Source organism: Erinaceus europaeus, chromosome 12 (genome assembly GCF_950295315.1).
Source record: "Erinaceus europaeus chromosome 12, mEriEur2.1, whole genome shotgun sequence".
Lineage (NCBI taxonomy): Eukaryota > Metazoa > Chordata > Mammalia > Eulipotyphla > Erinaceidae > Erinaceus > Erinaceus europaeus.
The window spans coordinates 88,301,021-88,326,183 of record NC_080173.1 but is presented as its reverse complement, the minus strand read 5'-3'; the positions used below and the strand labels follow the sequence as shown (position 1 = coordinate 88,326,183).

The following is a 25,163-nucleotide window of genomic DNA, read 5'->3' as shown; positions in this document are numbered from 1 at the left end:
TATAATTGGAAGTCCTTTCTAGTATCATTTCAAGGTTGTTAAAACAGTTTAAACTCAATAATATGTGGAAAGGTAAACAGAAGAACTACAGTTAGAAGCCTCAGGCATGAGAATCATTAACATAATCGTTGCACTATCTGCCCCACCCATAACTCATACAGTTTTCAGGATTAAACATTTCAGATTTATGCCAAGACGTAAAAAAAAAAAAAAAAAAAGAAATCAAAGGAGGAAATAACAATTTTTTGGATTGTTTCTGGATGTCTCTAGAAATCACGGCTGTGTCCAGCATTTTTTTTAAGTCAATGTCATACAAAAATTCAGTCATTTAAATCACTATCTTATGAAACAGATCTCACCATGTAGCATCAAGAGTCCCTGGAGGGCGTCCTAGTCCAAAAAGCTCCTCAAAAAAGTGTCTTCCCATCCAAGAAAGAATCCAATCAGGAGAGTAGAACTAACCACGTGTTTCCATTCTTGGGGACTGCCACGGTACTGGAGAATGTTCCTCAAACTAGAGTAGTCCTTCTCAGTGGGAGAAGAATTCCAGAAAGTCCCAGGGGAAATCTCCGTGCATATCCCAAGCTCTACGATCACAGTCATAAAGAACCAAATTGTGGCCCAGAGCAAAATATAGTCCTTTTCCTCAGGAAACATGGGAGAGGGAATCCAGAAAGTCCAAGGAGAAATCTCAGTGCATCTCCCAAGCTCTATGATTAGAAGAAACCACAAGAAACCAAAGTTCCCGGTCAGGGAAACAAAGTGTGGCCCAGAGCAAAATGTTCCAGAGACAGAGTAACTGTCTCATGATGAAACAGTAGAGGCTTTGGCAAACCTCTTCATAAGTAGAAGAGAAGACCATAGTGCATAGGTAGGCAAAGTCTTCACTTACCTGGGAGTTGCACAGGTCCGGTCCCACGTTGGGCGTCATATGTTGTTTTCGCCGGGTTGGCTTCACGGGTGGGTAACAGACAACCCGGGACTCATGGCTGGGTTGTACGCAGTATCTCTTTATTCATGCAGGAAGCAGCGCAATCTATAACAAGCTAAGCTAAACTAAAAACTACAAACAATCTTGTCCTTATAAATATACTAGCCCAGTAGGGTGGGAACAGGATGCGACGCAGAGAGGGTGGAGAGAAAAGTGACTGGTGAAAATCAGGGTATGACAAGGAGAGGGTCGGAGCAGGCAAGAATTCTACCACTGAACCACCAATGCCCTGGAGGGAGGGTGGTGCTTGTTAACAGAGGTTATGTAAATAGAATGCAGTGTTATGTAAATAGAATGCAGGGGGGATTAAACCAAATGAAACAGAAGGGGTTTTTAAAAGCAGAATTAAAAGCATACCAACATCTTGTTATCTTTCAGAGGGATAGACTGTGGGAACCATATGCTGGAGTAGGGTTCTGCCTCCTCCCCTACTCTGTAGGTATTGACTAACCCTTTAGTAACTATTGTGGGAACCTAGTTGCTTAGACTCGTGACTGTGAGCTCCTGCAGGAGACCAAAGCAAAAATAATTTTCCAACTGGTTAAGAAGAATTTTTTAAATATTTATTTATTTATTTCCTTTTGTTGCCCTTGTTGTTGTTATTGTTGGATAGGACAGAGAGAAATGGAGAGAAGAGGGGAAGACAGAGGGGAGGAGAGAAAGATGGACACCTGCAGACCTGCTTCAGCGACTCCCCTGCAGGTGGAGAGCCGGGGGCTTGAACCGGAATCCTTACAATGGTGCTTGTGCTTTGCACCATGTGTGCTAATCTGCTGTACTACCATCCAACTCCCAAGAATTTTTTTTTTTTTTAGATTCCCACCAGGGTTATTGCTGATGCTTGGTGTCTGCACAATTACTCCATCACTCCTGGAAGCCTTATTATTTTTTTATTATTAGTGAGTTAGAGTGATTAACAAGATTATAAAGTAACAGGGGTACAATTCCATACAGTTCCTATCACCAGAGTTCCGTGTCCTATCCTCTTCATTGGAGGCCTCCCCTATTCTTTATTCGACCAAAATTGTTTATGGGATGCAGAAGGTGGAAGGATTTTTTTTGCCTTTTTTTTAATAGGACAACTGGCAGAAAGAGATGGAGAGAGAGAGAGAGAGAGAGAGAGAGAGAGAGAGAGACCTGCTTCACCATTCCTGAAGCTTCCCCCTCCCTGCAGGTGGGTACCAGGTGCTTGAAATTGGATCCTTGTACATGGTAACCTGTGCTTACCTGGGCATGGTACTGCTCAGCCCCTAGGCCATTTTCTTTATTTGAGTGACTACTCGGGCTGCAGTTTTGCCCTCTGCTCACATTCCACGTGGAGCCTGCTCTAGAGTTGGGCCTTACTGTCCCCGGTCCCTGGAGGGTCTGTCACTTTGCTGTCCCTCTAGGTCCTGCCATGGACTGAATCAGCTCTGTGTGTCCTCTCACTCTCTGTCTCTGTCTCCCCCTACCCCCAGCCAGCTCCAGCCTTCTGTTACTTGATAGGAGTTGAGCTGTGTCCCCTACAAAAGATATTAAACTCCTCACACCTAGTCACCTATGAATGTGATTTTGGAGACAAGGTCTTCGCAGATCATCAACTTAAGACTCTTCTGCAGGAGTACGGCAGTTCCTGATCTCACACATAGGTCCTACCTAAAAAGGGAACTTTTGACACAGGGCCAGACACACACAGAAGGGAATTGTGTGAAGGCACTGATAGGACCCCATCAGTAAGCCCATAACCTGACTCATACCCGAGGCTATGGGAAGAGACTTTATAGCAAAATCTCCCTGACAGTCCTCAGAAAGAACCAGCTCTGCCCACCCCTTTATCTTAGACGTCTCACCTCCAAGATTGTGGCAGGAGACATTTGGATTGTTTGCATGACATAGTTTGTGAAAGTAGCCCCAGCAAACACATATACTTTCCACACCCAGTACCAGTGCTGCTAAGGGCATCTTGGGTTCTGCCATGCCAGCCACGCAGTGGTCTGTCTTCCATGATGCTGTAGAGAGATGCAATCTGTAACCGACTTCTCAGACACCTGGCCCAAGAGTCAGGTAATGGCAGTAGCAGGAAAGGTGGTCTCTTTTCCTGCTTCCCTACCAGCTTATCAGTGAACATGGGGTATGGGCTCTGGGTAGAAGTAGCTGTCTGAGGACCAGAGCTCTGGGAGTTCCAAGAGTAACAAAGAAAGGTGCTGTACAAACTGTTGGGAAAAGAGGCTTATTTCTCTGGCTTCAGGTCACATCTCCTGCTCTTAGCTCGCTCAGAGTTTGGTCAGTTCCTCCTCCCAACTTCAATTTGACCACCTCTTAATGAAAGAGATGAGCTTGTTTGGAGGGCTCTTTTAAGTTCTGTATTTCCTCTCAAGGGACAGAGTTTAGTGGTCACTGCAGGCAGGGTACAAATCCCATTGTCACCTTCCTTGACTCCTGCTGGACTCCTGTGATTTAACTTTGCATTTGAGCATCTGGAGAGGATCTTGTTCACTGTGGTTCTTCTCAAGCGATGAAATTGGAAGGGTTTTTTTTTTTTCATTTTTCCTTTTTGACTACTCTGTGACTACTCTGTGTTTTTGCAGTGTTTTCTCACTGGATATGTGTTACTTCTTTTCTTTCTTTCTTTTTTTGTTTCTTTGTTTGCCTCCAGGGTTATTGCTGGGCTCAGTACCTGCACTACAAATCCACTTCTCCTGGAGGCCATTTTTTTTTTTTGCCCTTGTTTTTACCATTATTGTTGTTATAGCTGATGTTGTTGGATAGGACACAGAGAAATTGAGACAGACAGAGGGAGAGAAGGACAGACACCTGCAGACCTGCTTCACCGCTTGTGAAGCAACCCCCTGCAGGTGGGGAGCCAAGGGCTCAAACCGGGATCAGTCCTTGCACTTCGTGTCATGTGCATTTAATCTGCTGTGCTACCACCTGGCCAGGATGGGATACAGAGTTGTGATGGTGGGAATTGTGTGGAGTTGTGCCCCTCTTATCCTATGGTTTTTGTCAGTGTTTCCTTTTTATAAATAAAAATTACAAAATAAATAAATAAATAAAAAAGGTGTATCCTCGGAACTCAGAGATGTCATAAAAAAAAAAAGAGTACGGGTAGGACAGAGCAAGGCAGCATTAAAGCCACTGGAAGCAGAACAGAAAAGACTAGGGAGCACACACTATGTGTTTCTGTATACCACGCCCCTCCCCATCTCTAGAAGGCATCAGAGAAGAATTCCCATCTTAGCCTTTTCATATCAACAGTGAGTTCTTATTACCAGAAGTATAAATGCAAACTTTTCTTAGCTAGCAGGCTTGAGACCTGGAGCTGATTCTTCTAGAGGATTCTGAGACAACCTGAGTACATGTGGTCCTTCCTTTCTTTTTTGCTCACAGAACATCCGCCTTGTTGAGTTCACTTTTCTTTTTCTGGATCTCAAAGGCCAACTTGACATCATTTTCTGCAATTTTTAGAAGCATCATCTGCTTGGAAGAAATGACACGAGTGGTGGGGGTAGGAGCCAGGTGGTGGCGCACCTGGTTAAGTGCACATACTGCAGTGCACAAGGACCCGGGTTCAAGCCCCTGGTCCCCCCCTGCAGGGGCAAAGCTTCATGAGTGGTGAAGCAGGTCTGCAGGGGTCTCCCTAGCTCTTTCCCTCTTTATCATCCCTCCCCTCTCAATTTCCCTATCTCCATCCAATAATAAATAAATAATGTTTTTTAAAATTATATGAGTGCTGGGTGCTTCCAGGTCAGGAATGATTTGTGGGAGACACACACACACACACACACACACACACACACACACGCCTTTACCCCAGTCTCTGAAACAGAGAACACTGTTGCAGACAGAACTCTTTGACCTTTTTGTCTTCTGCTCCTGCCATTCTCACAGTGATGTTTCCAGATTAGCAACTGTAACATCTGGGAGCTTGCGAGAAGTACACTTTCTCGGGTACCATCCTAGACTTCCTGAATTAGAGCAGGGGGCCCTGCAGTCTGGAGGTTTTCTTTCCAAGGGATTGTGACAATATGCTCTATAATTTAGGAGCACTGCTTGAAGCCCACGTTGATGATCCTGTCTTTTCAGAACCTTCAACTCCTCTAGATGCGTGAGTTTTCAGACCTCTTTGCAGAGAGATTTGCTTTCTTCTTCTTTTTTTTTATTTTCCAAAAACGTTTGTACAATTTCCCAAAGAATATTATTTCACACCATTTCTAAAACGCTACCTATTTCCCATTTTTGTGTGGTCTTTATCCTGACTGCTGTTTCTTGATGTTTAAGAATAGCTGAATTTGCCCAGGATTCCTGCACGTGTTTTGCAGTGTTGGTGCTCCATAAAGACTTATCCTAAGTGCCTACTGGAGCTGAGGGAGTCCTTTGTATCTCAGCGGCTGGATGGCCTTCCTATGGAACCCAGCTGGCTTGGAAGTACCCATGTGCTATACCTCGCCTCCGGGAGATTACTGCTTCTTTCTACTGCCCTGAAATAGCTGCAGCTCTTTCTTGTGAAAAGCAACACTCTCAGTGATTTTTATTTTTAAAGAAGCATTATTTATAAACATAAAGTTACACCTTTTACTGGAAAGTCTGCTAAATATGGATTAACGGTGCAGAGTGACTGGCATTCAGAAATAAACTTCAAAAAAAAAAAAAAAAGAACAAAAGGGTCGAGGTCTGAGTAGAAAATACCACATTGTAGGAAGAGAAGCTTCAGAAAACTCGGACATTGTAGTCTGTTTGTGGGGTCGTTATGGAAACCCTACTTAGGGGATGGAAAGAAGCCACAATCTGGCAAGACCACCAGTATGCCAGATGCCAGTCTGGTGATCCCAGGACTGGCACTGGGATATCTGCTAGGCCATGCGGTTTAGTGATTGTCTTTAGGGAGGGGCCTAGTCTCTGTACTCCCTTCTTTCTCTAGATTTGTTTGATATGTGTTTCTCCCTATAGACTTGGCCTTTTTTCCCCTTTCATTATCTTTATTTATTTATTGGAGAGACAGTCAGAAACTGAGAGGGAGGAGGAGAGAGAGACAGGGACACCTGCAGCTCTGCTTCACCACTCTTGAAGCTTTCCCCCTGCAGGTGGGGGCCAGGTCCTTGCGCACTATAATGTATGTGTTTAACCACGTGGGTCGGCACCACCACCTTCCCTTTTTTTTTTTTTTATCAGTCGTTTACCAGAAAGCAGTAGCTGATGGTGGGCGATGACCATGCATGTCCTTTTCTGTGTGATTCTCTGTTGTCCAAGGAACAGTGGCCATATATGTACACACCCCTTGCTTGTGGATGTACACAGGAAAAAGGCTCTAGGAATGTGGACAGTTATTATAGAAGGTTCTCAATCATATATTGCCAGTAGAATTTTGCTTTTTTTATTTTTGGTTGGTTGGTTGGTTGGTTTAGATAAAGACAGAGAAAAAATTGAGAGAGAAGAGAAATTAAAGAGAGAGACCAGAGACTACTTTGCCACTCATGAAACTCCTTCCTTGTAGGTGAAGACTGAGGACTTGAACCTGGGTCCCTAAGCACTATAATGTGCGTGCTTTATGAGGTGCGCTACCTCCTAGTCCCAAATATTTACATTTTTAACTGTGACTTTCCTAAACTCTGTAATTTAGCCAGTCTTTAACTTTGATGATTTTTACCTTGAGATCACACTTAAAATCTTTTATCAGTAAACAAAGGTTATTTTTCAATGATTTTTTTTTTTTTTCTTTTTAGAAGAGCACACTGCTCAGTTCTAGTTTATGGTGGTATGGAAGATTGAACCTGAGACTTTGAAACCTCAGGTATGAGAGTCTCTCTGCATAACCATTATGCTATCTACCTCCGCCCTGGTTTTGTTTTTTTTTTAATACCTTTTGTTTTTTCCTTTTGATTGATTTGGTCTTTTGTAATTGCCTTGAAAAACACCTCAGTTTTTGTTTTTTAATTTTCCTAATGTCTTAATATCGATTCACAGAATTATAAGATAACAGGCATTTAACTCCTCACCATTCCCACCATCAGAGTTCTGTGTCCCCATTCCCTCCACTGGAATAGTAGTTCTCCCAATACAGAAATGGGTTGACTATTGTTTCTGTACCTATCTGTATCTATATCCCCCCCCCCCCACGCCATGGTCCCATGGTCCCTAAGTCACACCTACACCTACTACTACTTCCAAACATCTGTCCTTTTCTCCTCTTCTTTCTCTGGGTTGGGTCCTGACAGAGTTAGAGCCTTCTGATCTTCTTCCCCCATCACTTTTCCCTTACTGGGAATATGGACCAAAATTCTTTTTAGAGGTGCAGAAGGTGGGAGTTCTGGATTCTGTAATTGCTTCTCTGCTGGACATGGCCATTGGGTCATAACCCTAGCCTGTTTCTGTCTTTCCCTAGTGAGGTAGGGCTCTGGAGAAGAAAACACCTCTTTTTCATATATGAAACTAGCCTGTAGGAGCAGGGGTAGATAACATAATGGTTATGCAAACAGACTGTCATCACTGAGGCTCCAAAGTCCCAGGTTCAGTACCCAATACAAACATAAATCAAAACTGAGCAGTACTTTGAGAGAAAAGAGAGAGAGAAAGAAAGGAAGAAAGAAAGGGAGTAAAGGAAAGAAAGAAAGAGACGGAGGGAGGAAAAGGAAGAAAGAAAGGGAAAAGAAGAAAGAAAGAGAAACATACAAACTAGGCCATTTGGGTCTGTTTCTTTTGTTAGTCTTTCTCTTTGTTCCTACACCAACACTATAGTTTTCTCTCTTTTTCCTAGAAAGTTCACATATATGTGGTGAAGCATTAAAATAGAACGTACTGGGAGTCGGGCAGTAGCACAGTGGGTTAAGCGCAGGTGGCGCAAAGCTCAAGGACCGGCGTAAGGATCCCGGTTCGAGCCCCCGGCTCCCCACCTGCAGGGGAGTCGCTTCACAGGTGGTGAAGCAGGTCTGCAGGTGTCTATCTTTCTCTCCTCCTCTCTGTCTTCCCCTCCTCTCTCCATTTCTCTCTGTCCTATCCAACAACAACAACAACAATGTTAAACAACAAGGGCAACAAAAGGGAAAATAAATAAATATAAAAAATTAAAAAAAAAATAGAACGTACTGAAAAAAGAAAGAAAAGTTTTCTTTCTTTAAAGGGTTTTTTCTCTTTTTTTTTTTTTTACTACTACCTTTATTTATTTATTGGATAGAAACAGACAGAAAACAAAAGGGAAGGGGAGAGGAAGAGAAACAGTGAGACACCTGCAGCACTGCTTCACCAATGACAAAACTTTCCCCCTGAAGGTGGGGGCCAGGAGTTCGAACCTGGGTGCTTGGTCATTGAAAAACATACCTTCAACCAGGTGTGCCACCACCCAGCCCCCTAAAGGTTTTGTTTTCAATAGTTAACCATGGTATTGAAGAAATAGCTCACAGAACAGGGTATATCCCTCACCATGCTTGTGGTCCAGGTTCCAGCTATGGAAGTGCCACAGCACCATAATATCTCTGTGTCTCTACATGAATGAAAAAAAAAAGGGCATAGAAGTGGTGAAATCATGCATATATAAGGCTTTGGTGCTACAACAACAACAATAATAACAACAAGCAGAGTATACAACCAGGTACAAATGCAAAAAGACCAATACTAAGACATATCAGCAAAACGATTAAAACTCAAGGACAAGGTGGCTACTAGGGAAAGGAAAGAAGAGACATACAAAGGATGGAGAACCATCCACCCGCAGCGCATCACTGCTTCCTGGTGGTGGGCATTCAGCTGGCTTCTCAGAATCGACTTCCCCCACCCAGCCCCCAACTGAGTACTCCAAGATACAGCTTTATAATTACATCAGGACACGTCGAGAATTGCTCTTAGGTCAAAGGACACTTGATTGTGAGGCTTTTTTTATGCTATTATTCATGTACTTTTTTTAAATTAGTGATTTCCTAATGATTGACAAGATTATGGGATAAGAGGGGTACAATTCCATATAATTCTCATCACGAGAGTTCCATATCCTAACCCCTCCATTGGATGTTTCCCTATTCTTTTTTTTTTCTTACTCCTCCAGGGTTATTGCTGGGCTCGGTGCCTGCACCATGAATCCACCGCTCCTGGAGGCCATTTTTTCCCCCTTTTGTTGCCCTTGTTGTAGCTTTGTTGTGGTTATTATTATTGCCCTTGTTGATGCAATTCTTTGTTGGATAGGACAGACAGAAATGGAGAGAGGAGGGGAAGACAGAGAAGGGGAGAGAAAGATAGACACCTGCAGACCTGCTTCACCGCCTGTGAAGCGACTCCCCTGCAGGTGGGGAGCCGGGGGCTCGAACCGGGATCCTTACGCCGGTCCCTGCGCTTTGCGCCACATGCGCTTAACCCACTGCACCACCGCCCGACCCCCCTTATTCTTTTTTTTTTATGATCAATTTTTCCCCTCTCATATTAATTAAATAGTGGTTTATATGTTTACACTTTAATAGGAATGTACATAAACACCATTCCCACCACCAAAAGACTGTGTCCCATCCCCACCACCTACCCCTGCCTCCCTACCCCCCCCCCCCACTGCACCAGGAAGCCCAATGGCCACCCTCCCCTTCACCACAGGGTTTTTACATTGGTGCCCTGCTCTCAGTTTAATCAGATCCTGCTTTTAGTTTCCCTTTCTGTTCTTCTTTCTCAGCTTCTGTCGATGAGTGGGGACATCCCATACTCATCTTTATCTTTCTGACTTAGCTGACTTAACATAATTCCTTCTAGCTCTGTCCAAGATGGGTCAGATAGGTGGGCTTATTGTTCTTAATAGCTGCATAGTATTCCATTGTGTATATGTACCACAGCTTTCTCAGCCACTCATCTGCTGTTGGGCACCTGGGTTCCTTCCAGGTTTTAGCTATTATGAATTGTGCTGCTATGAACATAGATGTACACATATCTTTGTGGCTGGGCATTATGAAATCCTTGGGGTATATCCCCAGGAGAGGAATTACTGGGTCATATGGAAGGTCTATGTCTAGCCTTGTGAGAGTTCTCCAGACTGCTCTCCAGAGAGGCTGGACCAATTTACATTCCCACCAGCAGTGCAGAAGGGTTCCTCTGTCCCCACAGCCTCTCCAACATTTGTTGCTGCTATCCTTTTTGATGTATGCCATTCTCACAGGAGTGAGGTGGCATCTCATTGTTGTCTTTATTTGCATCTCTCTGACAATCAGCGACCTGGAGCAGTTTTTCATATGTTTGTTAGCCTTTTGGATCTCCTCTGAAGTAAATGTCTTATTCATATCCTCTGAAGTAAATGTCTTGTTCATATCCTCTTGCTTTTTTGGTGCTAAGTTTGCTGAGTTCTCTGTATATTTTGGTGATTAGTCTCTTGTCTGATGTATGGCATGTGAAGATCTTCTCCCATTCTGTGAGGGGTCTCTTTGTTTCTGTGTTAGTTTCTTTGGCTGTGCAGAAGCTTTTCAATTTGATGTAGTCCCATTGGTTTGTTTCTGCTTTAGTCTTCCTTGCAGTTGGGTTTGTTTCATCAAAGATGTCATTGAGGTTTAGGTGGAAAAGTGTTTCACCAATGTTTTCCTCTAAGTATTTGATAGTTTCCGTTCTGACATCCAGGTCTTTGATCCACTTGGAGTTGATTTTTGTTTCTGGTGAGATAAGGTGGTTCAATTTCATTCTTCTGCATGTTACAACCCAGTTTTCCCAGCACCATTTATTGAAGAGAGCCTCCTTCTTCCATTTAATACTTTGGGCTCCCTTATCAAAGATTAGATGTCCATAGGTGTGGGGGTTTCCCTATTCTTGATCCCACTGGGAGTATGGACCAAAGATCTTTATGGGGAGCAGAAGGTGGAAGGTCCGGCTTCTGTAATTGCTTCTCCAGGCTCTGGACATGGGCGTTGACAGGTAGATCTGTATCTCAAGCCTGTTTCTGTCTTTCCCTAGTGGGGTAGAGCTCTGGGGAGGTGGGGTTCCAGGACACGTTGGTGAGGTTGTCTGCCCAGGGAAGTCAGGTTGGCGTCATGGGAGCATCTGCAACTTGGTGGCTGAAAAGCATTAAGATATAAAGCAGAACAAATTGTTTAATAATCAGGAACCTAAAGGTAAGAATGTAGAATGTGAGATTTGGGGCCTTCATTTTAGAAGAAGCTAGGAAGACTTATTTTATATTAATGTATATTCGAAGCGGCCCATGACTTTACTAATTTTTTGTGGTCCTGACAGCTAACATGCAGATGGGCTGGGAGTGTTGTCTGGGAAGATGGTGTCAGAGTTGAAGATAGGACTAGAAAGCTGGATTAAGACAGAAAGCAGCTCTCAAATATGTGAAAATACATAAATACCATTAAGCATAAACCCCATCAATCTGACCTAAGGCCCATGTCTATCCACATTTAGCACAGGATCACATGTACCTCTGCATCCTTGTCAGTGTGAGGTCACATTCCATGGTCACAGCTAGGAACATTCTAGGCTGTACTCATTTCAGGACCAGTCTTCCTCAAATGCCAGAGAACGCTGACCCAGCCTCCCTTCGGAGAAGGGGACAGCTCTTACTACTATAGTTCTACACTGAGGGCAAGGTCCTGTGGAGGCCCACAAGAGGGTTTATGATGTTGTTCCTGATGCAGATAGCCAGTGATGATGGAGAGCTGTGAGCTTTTGATGGCTGTCTCCACGTTGCCTTTCAAAGAGAGACCTTCCCAACCTGCTTTCTCTAGATTCTTGCTAACTGGGTATTGCCACTCTTAAAAGAGGTTATAGACCCATCGAGCGGAGAATAAGTGTTTTGTCAGTATTGTTTGTATTGTTCCAGTTCTGAGGGGGTGGTGAACACCTTTTTCTTCTGAAGTGACCGTTTGTTATTGTTACCTGTGAGCCACTCAGACACCTTCTTTGTTCTTTCTCAGTGGGCAGGGGAAAAGATAATTCTCTTTGCTCTGCAACCCTTCTTGTTCTTTATGTTTATTTTTATCTAACCCCCACATTTATTCATTTATTTTAATGTACCTTTTTTTATCAGATCATTGCTCATCTCCAGCATATAGTGTTGCCAGGGATTAAAACTGGGACCTCTAGGGCCACAAGTAGGAAAGTCTTTTGGGTAACTGTTGTGCTATCTCCCTAGCCACCCCACCCAACAAACATTCACGCACACACACAGACACACACACACACACACACAGACACACACACACAGAGACACACACACATATACACACACTTTTCTTTTTTTATTTCAAGTTGGATACTATCCATAGAAGTGAACCAGGTTCTAACATATACTTTGAACCAAGCCTTCGTTCATCAAACACTTACTGGTACCTGCCATATTTGGGGAGTGGGAGACAGGAGTGTGTGTGTTTAACACAGACCCAGCCCTCAGAGTACATCTGGTGGAAGGGATGGTTTTACTACTTGTAGTAGGAAGGAGTTCTCCTTACTCCCCAGCACATCTATCAACCCCTAGAGCTCTTCCCCAGAACTGTTGATAACAATGCTCTGAAAATCTGAAGTACACAGGACCAGGACCATGAGGTCACCTGCACTTCCTGCTCCACCTCCATGACTGAACCAGTGAAGTGGTGCTTCCAAGCCATATCTACCTTCTAAAGACTATCAACTTGGTCCAGAGCCCTCTTCCCCCTCAGTACCATACAGCAAGTCCCTTCCTTCCTTAGATTTTGGGGAGATGTCCTCTATGAAGTCATGGTGTTGGGAGCAGAAGTTGGGAAGCAGGACTGACTATTAACTCATAGTTAGTGTCCCTGCTCAGCCATGCACCAGTCCCCGGTTGCTGTCCAACCCTACTGCATTGGAAGAGGTTTTGGTGCTGAGATATCTTGCCCCCTCTCTCCTTCTGTCTGAAAAAGTTGTCCCAGAGCAGTGAAACTCTAGTGACAACAACATGTGTTGGAAGACAGAGAGAAGGAAGAAAAAAATGAAGAGAGTTTGCTTTATTATTGTTGTTGTTGCTTAATGGGCCAGGGGACTTTCTCTCTGTCGGACGCTGTGCTGTAAGCTGTGTTTGCCCCATTGGTTTATTCTAGCTCTGTGAGACTACTACTTTTTTCTTTAAGATAGATAGATAGATAGATAGAGAGAGAGAGAGATCACAGCATCTTCCTTCAGTGTGATGGGTTGAACCTGAACCTGGGTTGAGCACAGGTCAAAGCATCAGACTATGCAAGGGAGCTGTTGCACCAGCAAGAGACTATTGTGTTGTCATCCCTGCTTTACAGTGAGGAAGCTTAGGGTGGGTTTAATTACCAAAGTGGACCTGGAGTCAAGTGGTGGCACACCTGGTTGAGTGTACATGTTACAATGTGCAAAGACCCAGGTTCAAGCCCTCCAGTCCCCACCTGCAGGGTGAAAGCTTTGTGAGAGGTGAAACAGGGCTGCAAGTGTCTCTCTCTCTCTCCCTCACTATCTCCCCCTGCCCTCTTGATTTTTGCCTGTATCTATCCAAGAAATAAAGATAATTTAAAAAATATAAAAAAAACAGTGGAGCTAGGTTTAACCATATGTTTGTAGAATGTAGAATGTGAGATTTGGGGCCTTCATTTTAGAAGAAGCTAGGAAGACTTATTTTATATTAATGTATATTCGAAGCGGCCCATGACTTTACTAGGATGCTGATAACCAGCATCCTAGCTCTCAGAGTCCTCAGAATATTTTGGGTGTTGGAAGAAGTAATAGATATCAAGACAAAGTCTCTGTTCTGTTTCTTCCCTTTTCTATGGCATAGGAATCCTTTATTTTTTTAAATTAATTTTATAGTATCTTTATTTATTGGATAGACACAGCTAGAAGTCAAGAGGGAAGGTGGTGATAGAGAGGGAAAGGGACAGAGAGACACCTGAAGCCCAGCTGCACCACTTGTAAAGCTGTCCCCTTGCAGGTGGGGACCTGGGACTTGAACCTGGATCATTGAGCATTGTAACATATGCAGTTAACCAGGTTCAACACCACCTGCCCCCTGGGAATCCTAGTATTTCCCAATCTCCTCTTCCTCCCCAGAGCTCATGGAGCATCAGTGCTCAGGGCCACCTGGGGTTTGGGTGAGCAGTTTCAGTGGAATCTCCCCAACTCCTGCCCAGGCTTGACTCCCTCCCTGCATTTCTGGCCAAAGACCTTGGGCCACTAGCACTCAGGGTCTTTGTCTGTTGAAGTTCAGAAAATGAACTCTGGGCTCCCTATGCCCAGTGGAGTCTCTGATTCCAGGTTGCCTGGAACAGAAGTTCAAGTTCAGGTCCAACAGCCCCTCTGGCAGACCCAGATTATCCTGGAGAGCACGGTTCTGCTGCTGGCCGGGACTGTGGTGGCTGTTTTCCCAGAGCCCACCTGGTCTGTCACTGCCTAGGGCATCTAAGCTGTGTGTGGACGGGCTTGGGAGTAATTATGGAAACCCTCCTAGGAGGTGGATTTACATATAGCTTTGCAAACAAGAGTCTGCAATTGAGCTATTCTTCCCCAGTATCACTAGATAATTCAAGGATCATTTCTGTGCCTGCAGGCCCTAGAACCAGCAGAGTGGAGTCTGTTTACTGAGCTGGGGACAGGGAGTCACAACCTGGGTAGCTCTTTCCCTGGCCCTGCCTAAGGGAGACCCCCCTCAGGGGGGGGGGGGCAGTGATGTCTTGGCTTTTGGTAGTGGAGGTAGTGTTGCCCGTTTCATCTGCAGAGTTGCAGAGGCACCTGGATAGTTCCTGTCCTGCTCACGCCATGCTCCTCAACTTCTCCTTCTAGAGGGGATTCAGGAGGAGCCCAAGTTCTCTAGTCCCTCAAAGACTGACAAGTTAGACATACTAGGGGCATAGGGTATACTGAGCAGCTCCCAGTTGTTTAGCAGCCTTCGGGTCATGACATTTCCCAACCTGAAATCTCTGCAGTGATTGTCCTTACATCCAGATGTTATTTTTCTTCACCTTCTCCTTCTCTCCTTCTTTCTCCTCCTCCATCCCCTCCTCCTCTTTAACCAGAGCACTACTCTGCTCTGGTTTACAGTGGCACAAGGCATTGAACTTGGGACTTTGGAGCCTCAGGCATGGGAGTCTCTCTGCATAACCATTATACTGTCTACTTTCATGGTCCTTACATTCTGAATAAAATCCAGAGTAAACGTGAAGACCCTGGAGCAGCAATTCTCAGTCCTGAGTATGGACCAGAATCATCTGGTGAGTTGGTAATAATTTAGATCCCTTCTCTCCACCTCACCCACCCACCCCCACCTGCTCAGAGTTTCTGAATCAAAAGCAGAAGTTCTGAGCTGGGACCAGAGAATGTATATTCCTAAGAGCTTTCTAGATGATATTCCTGCTACCAGGGGCCACACTTTGAGAACCACAGCCTTGGAGGATCCATTCTGGTTTCTCTTCTCCTTCTCCTTCTCCTCCTCCTCCTCCTTCTTATTCTCCTTCTCCTTCTTCTCTTTCTTCTCCTTCTCCTTCTTCTTCTTCTCGTTCTTCTCATTCTTCTCTTTCTTCTCCTTCTTCTCTTTCTCCTCCTCCTCCTCTTCCTCCTCCTCCTCTTCCTCCCCCTCTTCCTCCTCCTCCTCTTCCTCCTCCTTCTTCTTCTTCTCCCACAACTCCTATATCCTCTCCAGCTTGACTGTCCTCTTTTTAAAAATTAATTAATGAATTTTTAGTTGTGATTAGTGGTGGCTTACAAGATTTACAAGTTATAGTTCCACACCATGCCATCACTGAAGCTCTCTGCCCCCCACACACACTCCCAATGACGACCACCAAAGTTCTCATTAAGTCTTCGAGACAGTTTCTTTGCTTCTGTGTTTTGTTTTTGCAAACTCATGTTTCATCCGAGTGAAACCATCCAGTAGTGCTTTTTCACCTCTTTACTTACTTATTAAACATAACCACCTCCAGTTCGATCCATTTTGTTCCAAAAGACACAATAATAGCATCTTTTTTTTTTTTGAGTTTTATGATCCATAGATGACTCTGTAGCTACTTTCCTCAGTGCTCTTTAAAGATGACAGACAGGTACCTGCTTTAGATCCTGGTTCTTTCTGTCTCTTCAGATATGTGTATGGCTTGCTGCCTCGCTTGTGCATAGCCAACTTCCAAAATACCTTCCTACCTGCCTCCTCCCAGCCACCCCCCCCCATCACCACCTGGTGTTCATGCTCTGTGAGCCCCTCCCGTATTCTGTAAGCGCTGGTCTTTGTGACTCGCAAATCTAACAGCTGTGCTGGGAGCACCACTTATCCCTGTTCTCTGGATTTGCTCACGGTGGGGAAAATGAATTGTTTTGCTGGGAGTGGCCCTTTGGCAGGGAACTCTGGGCTCTGCCAAACCCACAGAGGGAAGCCATCATGGAAGTGGCTTCGTCAACGCCAGTCAAATCTTCCGATTTGGGTCACTAGATCATTTTGTGAGAAGTATAAGCCCACAGTAGTAAAATGGGCATGTGTTCAGGCAATAGTGATATAGTTACTGTATTTGTTTTGCTTGTGGCTGGATGCCATGACTGGGCACCTGAGATGGGGAAAAATAGCCATCAGGTGGAGCCGTTGTTATTTGGGCTACAGTACAACTGTAGACCCAGGAAGGATTCAGGACGTGACCCACATCTGACAGAGGACCAAGGTCTCTTTGCAGGGTTTGACAATGTTGAGGTTCAGGTGACAGTGCATTTGGGGAGAGAAACATTCTCTTGGCAGCTGGGGTTCCAGAATTACAAACAGACATAGTAATACATGGATTCCCAGTCTTAAGAGATTCAAGAAGGGCCCTGGGGCATATTTCGGAAGATCCCAGTGAGAAGGCCGCCTCTTTTGGTCCCAACCACATGGAGAAGGATCGCCAACAAGAAGCACCTGTCTTGCCACAGGAGGCATAAAAGCAACTGAATGTGAGAGCAGAAAGATGCTGTTCTGGGATTGTGGAGGGAGATGACTGGCCAAATCCCCCTTTTTTTTAAGCCTTTTTCTTACATTTTTTTATTCTTTGTTAAGTAATATGGGATGGGGGAAGCTGGAAAGTGCTTCACCCAGTAGAGTTCACATGTTACCTTGTATGAGGGCCCAGGTTCAAGCCCTGGGCAACCGGATAGGAGCTTCTGCAAAAAGGAAAGGTTCCTAAATGGTGAAGCAGTGCTGTAGTGTCTGCTCCCTCTCTGTCTCTCTCTTTCTGTTACCCTGTAGAGGAAGTAAAAACTGGATATTGGGAGTGGTGGAATTGTAGCGCAGGCACTGAACCTCAGTGATAACACTGGTAGCAAAACAACAAAAGAAAAAAAAAGGTTTTGCTTTTCTTTTTAATTTTATCAGAGCTCTGCTCAGCTCTGATTTATGGTGGTTCAGAGATTTGAACCTGGGACCTTGGAGTCTCAGGCACGAGAGTCTCTTTGCATAACTGTTATGCTATCTCTCTCTGCAGGTTTGGTCTCTTAATGTGCAGTGATATAATATTTTGCAATATGATATCCAGTGGACCCAAATGCTCTCTCAAGTAATCCTATACAAGAACGCTTGCTTTTCAGTTTTTGTATTTAAATTAGAAGACTTTGTTTTACACTTAAAAAAAAACACCTTCTATCATATTAGATGTTGAAATTTATCCCCAGTTTAAGGTAATTCAGCCTACTTAGTTATAAACTTGGCTTATAGTGGTAACCGCTGCAATTTGCTACGTTCTTAGTGTTTTTACAACTTAGACATTTGTGCCGGAAAGTGAAGTCTGTGTTGATGTTCAGTGGGATAAGAGACCCTCTGATTTTACATCTGCAAAAAGTAAGTCACTGAAAGCACCAACCATCAGTGTATTTACACAGTACAATCACCGTTTTCCCCACTCTTCAGAATATTTGAAACATGCATGATACAAGACACTAAGTCTCTTTGTAACACACTGAGTTTCCTTCCCATGAACATCTCAAAATGATTGTGTTTTTCTTCTTCCTTTGACCAGAGACCACCTGGGAGCGTCCCAGCAGTTCTCCGGGGATTTCAGCCAGCCCTGGCCCTCACAGGAGCTCTCTGCCTCCAGCAGGTACTGTGTTCTCACTACTCTGGGAAGTGGAAGGGGTGAGGGATGTATCCACCTTCATTGGAAAGACCAAGACCAAGACTACAAGACCCGAACCCTGGCTGGGGGCTTACACACAAGACCTAGGGAGGTATCTACGAGGCCAGGAGATCCCACAGGCCTGGTGCCTACAGTTTGGTAGCTCCCTGGCATTGAACCTTTTGAAGGCCTCATCTTCTTTTTATTATTGATCTACAAAATGACAAGATAACAGGGGTACAACTCAGCACCGTTCCCACCACCAGAGTTCCAAATCCCCAGTCCCTCCATTGTAAGCTCCAGCAGTCCTCCTAAGGTTGCAGATATGGGTGAACTATTATTCCTACAACTGTCTGTCTATATTTGCATGTATTTGCCCTTATTCTTTTAAGGTCCCCCTCTTCTCCTCCTCTCCAATTCACACCTACACCTATTATTACATCCAAATGTCCCTCCCTTTTCCCTCTTCTCTCTCTGGGTCCTGATGGAGTTGGACTTCAGAGCCCTCTCGCCATCTTACTCTGACTCCCCCCCTGGGAGTATGGATCAGAGATCTTTATGGGATGCAGAAGGTGGGATTTCTGGCTTCTGTAACTGCTTCTCTGGTGGACATGGGTGTTGACATGTTGATCCATACCCCCTGCTTGTTTCTATCTTTCCCTAGTGGGGCAGAGCTCTGGAGAGGTGAGTTTTCAGGGCACTTCAGTGAAGTCATCTGGGTGACCTCCTCTTTGCTCCCTTTTACTTCCTCTTGATGGGAGGATGGTGGGGAGAGGCAACCAGTCCGGCATTCCAAAGCATGGGTAGACTATTCCGAATAGTTCCCAGAGGCATCAAGGAGTGGGCATTAGAGGAGGCAGATTTTCACAGGACAGCCTTAAAACTGAACATTCTGGGAAGGAAATCAGACTCCATGTGGGGATTCAAGTTCTCCACCTTCAGATGTGATTAAGTGGAGCTGGCTGACAGGATAATCCTTGGCCCAGTGGGTGGTTTATTTCTACTAGGTGACTTTTAGTTCTGAGATCCCAGGGGCAGGTTGTAGTTGTCCTAGCTGTTGCGAGCGAGTCGGCAATTCCACACACGTTGCCCTGTCTTCTGCTCTTTTTATGTTGTATTAAAAATAGAAGCGCCAGTGTGAGTAACATGAGTCTCCAGGCCAGCCAGACACTAGAAAGACATTTTGAGCTGTCACCATTTCAGCAAAGTGATGCAGGTACCAAGTGGGATGAGATCAAGGATGCTGCTAAACATCCCATAATGGAGGGACCAGGCAGTGACACAACACCTACTAAGTGCACACATTACAGTGCTCAAAGACCTGGGTTCAAGCTCCTGGTCCCCACCTGCAGGGAGAAAAAGTCATGAGTGATGAAGCAAGGGTCTCTGTCTCCTTTCCTCTCTGACTCCCTGTCCCCTCTTGATTTCTCTCTGTCTCTATCCAATAATAAATAAAACAAAAATATTGTAAATAGGGGAGTCGGGCAGTAGCACAGCAGGTTAAGCGCACATGGCGCAAAGCACAGGGACCAGCAGAAGGACCCTGGTTCGAGCCCCTGGCTCCCCACCTGCAGGGGAGTCGCTTCACAGGCAGTGAAGCAAGTCTGCAGGTGTCTGTCTTTCTCTCCCCATCTCTATCTTTCCCTCTTCTCTCCACTTCTCTCTGTCCTATCCAACAACAATGACATCAATAAATATAACAATAAAACAACAGGGGCAACAAAAGGGAATAAATAAAGAAAAAAGAAAAAATATTGTAAATAAATAATATTTTTTTTAATCCCTTAATGGACAGAATCCCACACCTCCCCCACAGAGGACTCTGCAGCCTCCAGCCCCAAACATCAGTCATACCAGGATTGAGAACTGCTGCTCAGTGGTGCACCCGGTTAAGTGCACGTAGCACATAGCACAAGGATCTGGGTTCAAGCCCCCATTCCCCACCTTCAGGGCAACAGGAGTCAGCCACTAATATACAGAACCAAGTTCATTGTTTCTGAGATCCACCTTGTCATCCCGCCATCCACCACATTTTAATAACTTGGAGATCAGATGCATCCTACAGCGTGTCCTAGTTTAACTAGCAGCATCCTTTTCATGGCTCAGAGAGAGCTGGAAATCAGTGTGCCTCTACTGATGACAATACAGTTTTGTTTAATCACAACGTGTTGTCTGGATGTGAGAAACTGGAGCATGTTGGGCTGGGACTCTGGGAACATTATCTCTCTACACCCAGTTTGCTTTCCCCCATTTACAGATTGAGGGTCCGCAGGGAGAGGGTGCTAAGGCCCTGCCTGGCCCTCCATGGTTTAAGATTCTTGATGCTTTTGACCTAGGCGAGGGACGCGGGGGAGGGGGTGTTGTGAAAGGATGTCAAGTCTCTTATGTTCTTTGTGGGTCGAAAGGGGGAGGGAGGCAAGAACAGAATTCGGATTCATGGTATTGTGACATCTCCTCTCCTCATGTTTGAGCTAGACCTCATCACTAAATGAAAATGCCATTTCGGTTCTCTCTACAGAGTCTGAGATTCTTGTCCAGCCCTTATCCTCTTTTATTATTTTTTTTTTGTTTATTGGATAGAAATAGTCAGAAACTGAGAGGGAAGGGGGAGATAGAGAGGGAGAGAGACAGAGAGACACCTGCAGCCCTGCTTCACCACTTGTGAAGCTTCCCCCTGCACATGGGGACCCAGGGCTTGAACCCAGGTTCTTGTGTATTGTAACACGTGTGCTCAACCAGGTGTGCCACCACCTGGCAGCCCTTGTCTTCTTTGGTACTAGCAGTACTCTTTAAGGAAGCTGGGTTTTATTGGGGGGTGGAGGGGGAGAAGAAATTGACTAGATGAAGACATGAGGTCACTCCAGAACTCGTCCCCACACTTTTGGGGTTGCTGACTCCCCCCTCCAGGGATGGTACTGGATCCTGCATCTCAAGTTCTTTAGTTCTGCTTGTGCTTCTTCCAAAGCAGCAAGGATAGAGTTTCAAACTTTTTCATTCAAAAAATAAATAAAAAAAAAAAAAGAAACCTGCCAAGGGCTGTCCCTGGTGCTGAGAATATAGAAAAACCAGACCTGCCTGCATGGTCCTTGCTTCTGGGAATTGCATTCTAGTGGGGCAGTCAGATAAACAGGCAAACCCAAAATATATCAGATATTTCCAGAATGTTCTAAAATAAGGAATCCAAGTAGGGAAGTGGGACACAGGGTGACAAGGGAATCAGAGACTGCCTCAGTGAGGAAGTGGCATTTAGGGCAAGCTTTAATGACAATGAGAAGACAGGTACTTACAGAGGGTGTTGGGAGGTGTTCTCAGCCATCAAAGAGTTAGTGCAAAGGCTCCAAGGCAGGAGAGACCTTGATAGGTGTGGGAATGGAAAGCAGGTCAGTGTGGTGGGAGAGGGAGTGTAGAGGAGAGAAAGAGAGGGAAAGGGAGAGAGAGAGAGAGATAGTTAGGGAAAGAGAGAGAGACTGAGAATTAGAAGACAAGAGAGGAATCTATAGAGATTGGGTCTGTCAAGCTACACAAATGTGCAGTTTCAGAGTATGATGGTCTGGTCAGGTGAGGGACAACAAAAATTAGAACTATAGTTTGAAGTGTGGTCTTATGTTTGTGACTAGCTATGTCCATGAAGCAGCCTGGGAGCACTTGGCTTTGGCCAGACTGTTCTGATCAGCACTGATGGGGAGTTGGGACTTGTTGCCTGAACTGTGGTGATGGTGGCAGTGATGGTGACATGTGCATAATTGGATTCTGAGTGTGGAAAGAAAGCTCAACCACACTTCTTCACCACAGGCATCCCATACGGTCACTCCTGAAGAAGGACAAGGAAAAAGCAGTGCAGGAAAAATGTCAATGGGAAACATGAAATAACCCAGCCAAAACAAACCCAGGCAGTCTGGGGAGATAGGAAGACACAGTGTGTGAAGATGAGTTGGGACTCAGTTCTACTTTTTTTTAAAAAAAGTTTTTTTTTAGTATTATCTACTGTCTATCTCTCTGTCTGTCTGTCTATCTGTCTATCTATCTATATATGAAAACCAGGGAATCAGACTGGGATATGCGGTACTAGGATCAAATTCATGACCTTATATTTACAAGTCTGGCACTCTATTCACTGCATCACCTCCAGGGCCATTCAGTTTTACTTTTAATTTGTGGCATATATTATATGGAGGGGGAGGAGAAAGAAGGAGAGATAGGGAGAGAAAGGGTGCAGGTGTCTATCTTTCTCTCTCCCTGTATCTCCTCTCCCCCTCTCAGTTTCTTTCTGTTCTGTCCAACAGAGGGAGAGGGAGAGGGAGAGGGAAAGAGATGAGGGGGGAGAGAGAGAGAGACCTATAGCACTGCTTTACCATTCATGAAACTTCCTCCATATGGGTGGAAACCTGGGGCTTGAACCTGGGTCCTTGCACATGGTTATGTGCGTGCTCTACAAGGTGTGCCACCAGCTGGTTTGCAAGTTGTCATTTTTGTGAGCTTCTGGAGAGGATTTAAGGGCTAGTCATGAATGAGGCTGGTTGTTTCTTCTTTTAGTATTGTCTGTCTGTCTGTCTGTCGGTCTATGACAACCAGAGCATCGACTGGGATATGCAGTGTGGCCTTCTTCATGTGGGCTTGTAGGAAGCACAGCCAGCCAAGTTACCAGCTATGGAAAGAGATCTTCACATAACCCAGTGCCAGCCACAAATTGGTTATTACTTTTCAAATGTTGGGCACTCAACTGGGTCAGCTCTAAGCTGGGAACACTCCTTTGCCTCCCTTAATATCAGCAGCTTTAGGAGAGCTTTGTTTGTTTGGTAGCTTTACAGAAGCAGGAGGCATTGAATGACAGGCTTTCTGAGTGAGGACTGAGGAAGGAGGAAGGAAATTTACACCCAAACAGAACACCAAAGGCTTAATTCAGTAGCTGCGGTAAGTATTCAGAATCATCTTCAAGGGGAGAGGGAGCCACTAAATACACCAGGCTAAGTGCACATGGTGCAAAGTGCAAAGACTGGCTCAAGGATCCCAGTTTGAGCTCCCGGCTCCCCCCTTTCAGGGGGGTCGCTTCACAAGTGGTGAAGCAGGTCTACAGGTGTCTTTCTCTCCCCTCTCTCTATCTTCCTCTCCTCTCTCAATTTCTCTGTCCTATCCAAAAAAAAAAGGGGAAAAAATGGCCTCTAGAAGCAGTGGATTTGTAGTGCAGATACTGAGCTCCATCGAACCCTGGAGGAAAAAAGAAAGAAAGAAAGAAAAATAAATGAATGTTTTCTTATTGGACAAAGATAGAAAAATTGAGAGGGGAGGGAGAAATAGAGAGGGAGAGAGACAGAGAGACACCTGCAGACCTGCTTCACCACTTGTGGAGCTTTCCCCCTGCAGGTGGGGACCAGAGGCTTGAACCTGGCTCCTTGTGCACTGTAACGTGTGCGCTAAACCAGGTGCACCACTGTCTGGCCCCCTGTATTGATACTTTTTATATTGAGGATTAGAGCTGATTTACTGATAGAGTGGACTGGACACTCGGTAGAGACAGTGCTGACACTTGTCCGATCACTGTTTTCCTCTTTATCTCTCCATGTATGTGCCTTTTTTCATGTTTTATTCACTTCGTCTTTTGCCACATCCAAAGGCCTCTTTCTCCTCCTTGCTACTCAGATAGCTCTCCCTTATATCTCAAATATCCAGACGTCGCTTATTATATATTTCCCTGCCCCTTTGTTTATCTGCCCGTCCAGAAGAATGAAATGTGCACTGTGTTTTCAAAGAACTTCTTGTTCCTTTTTCCCCGTCTTAAAAACAGCTGGATTTGACATTTTACATGTGCTCTTATAGCCCCAAACTAAGTTTTTGTTTTGGATTTTTTTTGTCTGTTTTTTTTTTTTGTTTTTTGCTTCCAGGGTTATCACTGGTACTTGGTGTCGGAACTACTAATCCACTGCTCTCAGCGTTCTTTTTGTTTGTTTGCTCTTTTGTTTTTTCCTATTTTATTCTATAGGAGAGAGAGAAATTGAGAGGGGAGGGAGTAGGTAGAAAGAGAAGGACAAACAGCTGTAGACCTGCTTCACCACTCATGAAACGTCCCCACTGCAGGTGGGGGGGACTTGAATCCGGGTCCTTGTGTGGATCCTTCTACATAGTATAATGTGTGCTTAACCTGGTGTGCCAGTGCCCAGTCCTCCAAACTAAGTTTTGTTTCCTTATGGTTATGAGTGATCCTCTACATTTCTTCCCTTGGGCCTAGGGACCTCCAAGGCACCCACTTTGGGTCTCATTTTCTTATATCTAACTCTAGTGAACTGTGGACCCAAACCAAAGGCTGGGGTAGGGTGGAGTGTGGGTGAGCCTGGCCAGCGTGGTGCAGGGCGTGGCCACTGTTCAGCTCTCCCCTGATGACTTCTCTCAACTTGCCTGAAACTGAGTGAGGGTAATGCAGCGAGATAGGGTGTCAGAGGAGAGCTGCTGAATGGGGAGTTATGGTTGGGTGGGAAATTATTTTTTCTTCCCCAGTAATTGCTTTGACATGAACAGTAATTAGCCAACAGCTGACAGACCAGAACTGAAGTGAGAACAAGAGACTGGATCAGGAGCTAAATGCCCCCTGCTTTGGACAGTCCCTGGCTGCCCATAGCAGAGTGAGCTGTGAGCCAGGTGGGGGCTGGGGGTCTGGAAGCTTTGTGTTGGGCGGCACTTTTTTTAAATTTAATTTTTTATTTATAAAAAGGAAACATTGACTAAACCATAGGATCAGAGGGGTACAACTCCACACAATTCCTACCACCAGAACTCCGTATCCCATCCCCTCCCCTCCCCTGATAGCTTTCCTATTCTTTAACCCTCTGGGAATATGGACCCAAGGTCATTGTGGGATGCAGAGGTGGAAGGTCTGGCTTCTGTAATTGCTTCCCCAATGAACACGGGCATTGGCAGGTGGATCCATACCCAGCCTGTCTCTCTCTTTCCCTAGTGGGGAAGGGCTCTGGGGAAGTGGAGCTCCAGGACACATTGGTGGGGTTGTCTGTCCAGGGAAGTCTGGTCGCATCCTGGTAGCATCTGGAAACTGGTGGCTGAAAAGAGAGTTAACATACAAAGCCAAACAAAGTGTTGAACAATCATGGACCTAAAGGATGGAATAGTGCAAATGAGTTGGGGCGGGGGGGGGGGGTCCTCCATTTTGTAGATAGCTAGTAGGCATATTTTAGTTATATTCCAAAGGGCCTGTGGCT

The 25,163-nt window shown here is 45.1% G+C and overlaps 1 protein-coding gene across 3 annotated transcripts in view; it reads left to right on the top strand.

Annotated features, from left to right (window-relative positions):
- The window catches only part of GAS7 (growth arrest specific 7), a 282,047-nt gene that overhangs the window by 193,422 nt on the left and 63,462 nt on the right, over positions 1-25,163 (top strand). For all 3 annotated transcript variants that reach the window (XM_007522665.3, XM_016188358.2, XM_007522673.3), the window contains exon 3: positions 17,863-17,943. In XM_007522665.3, coding sequence (XP_007522727.2) covers positions 17,863-17,943 — 81 coding nt within the window. The remainder of the gene's footprint in view (positions 1-17,862; positions 17,944-25,163) is intronic.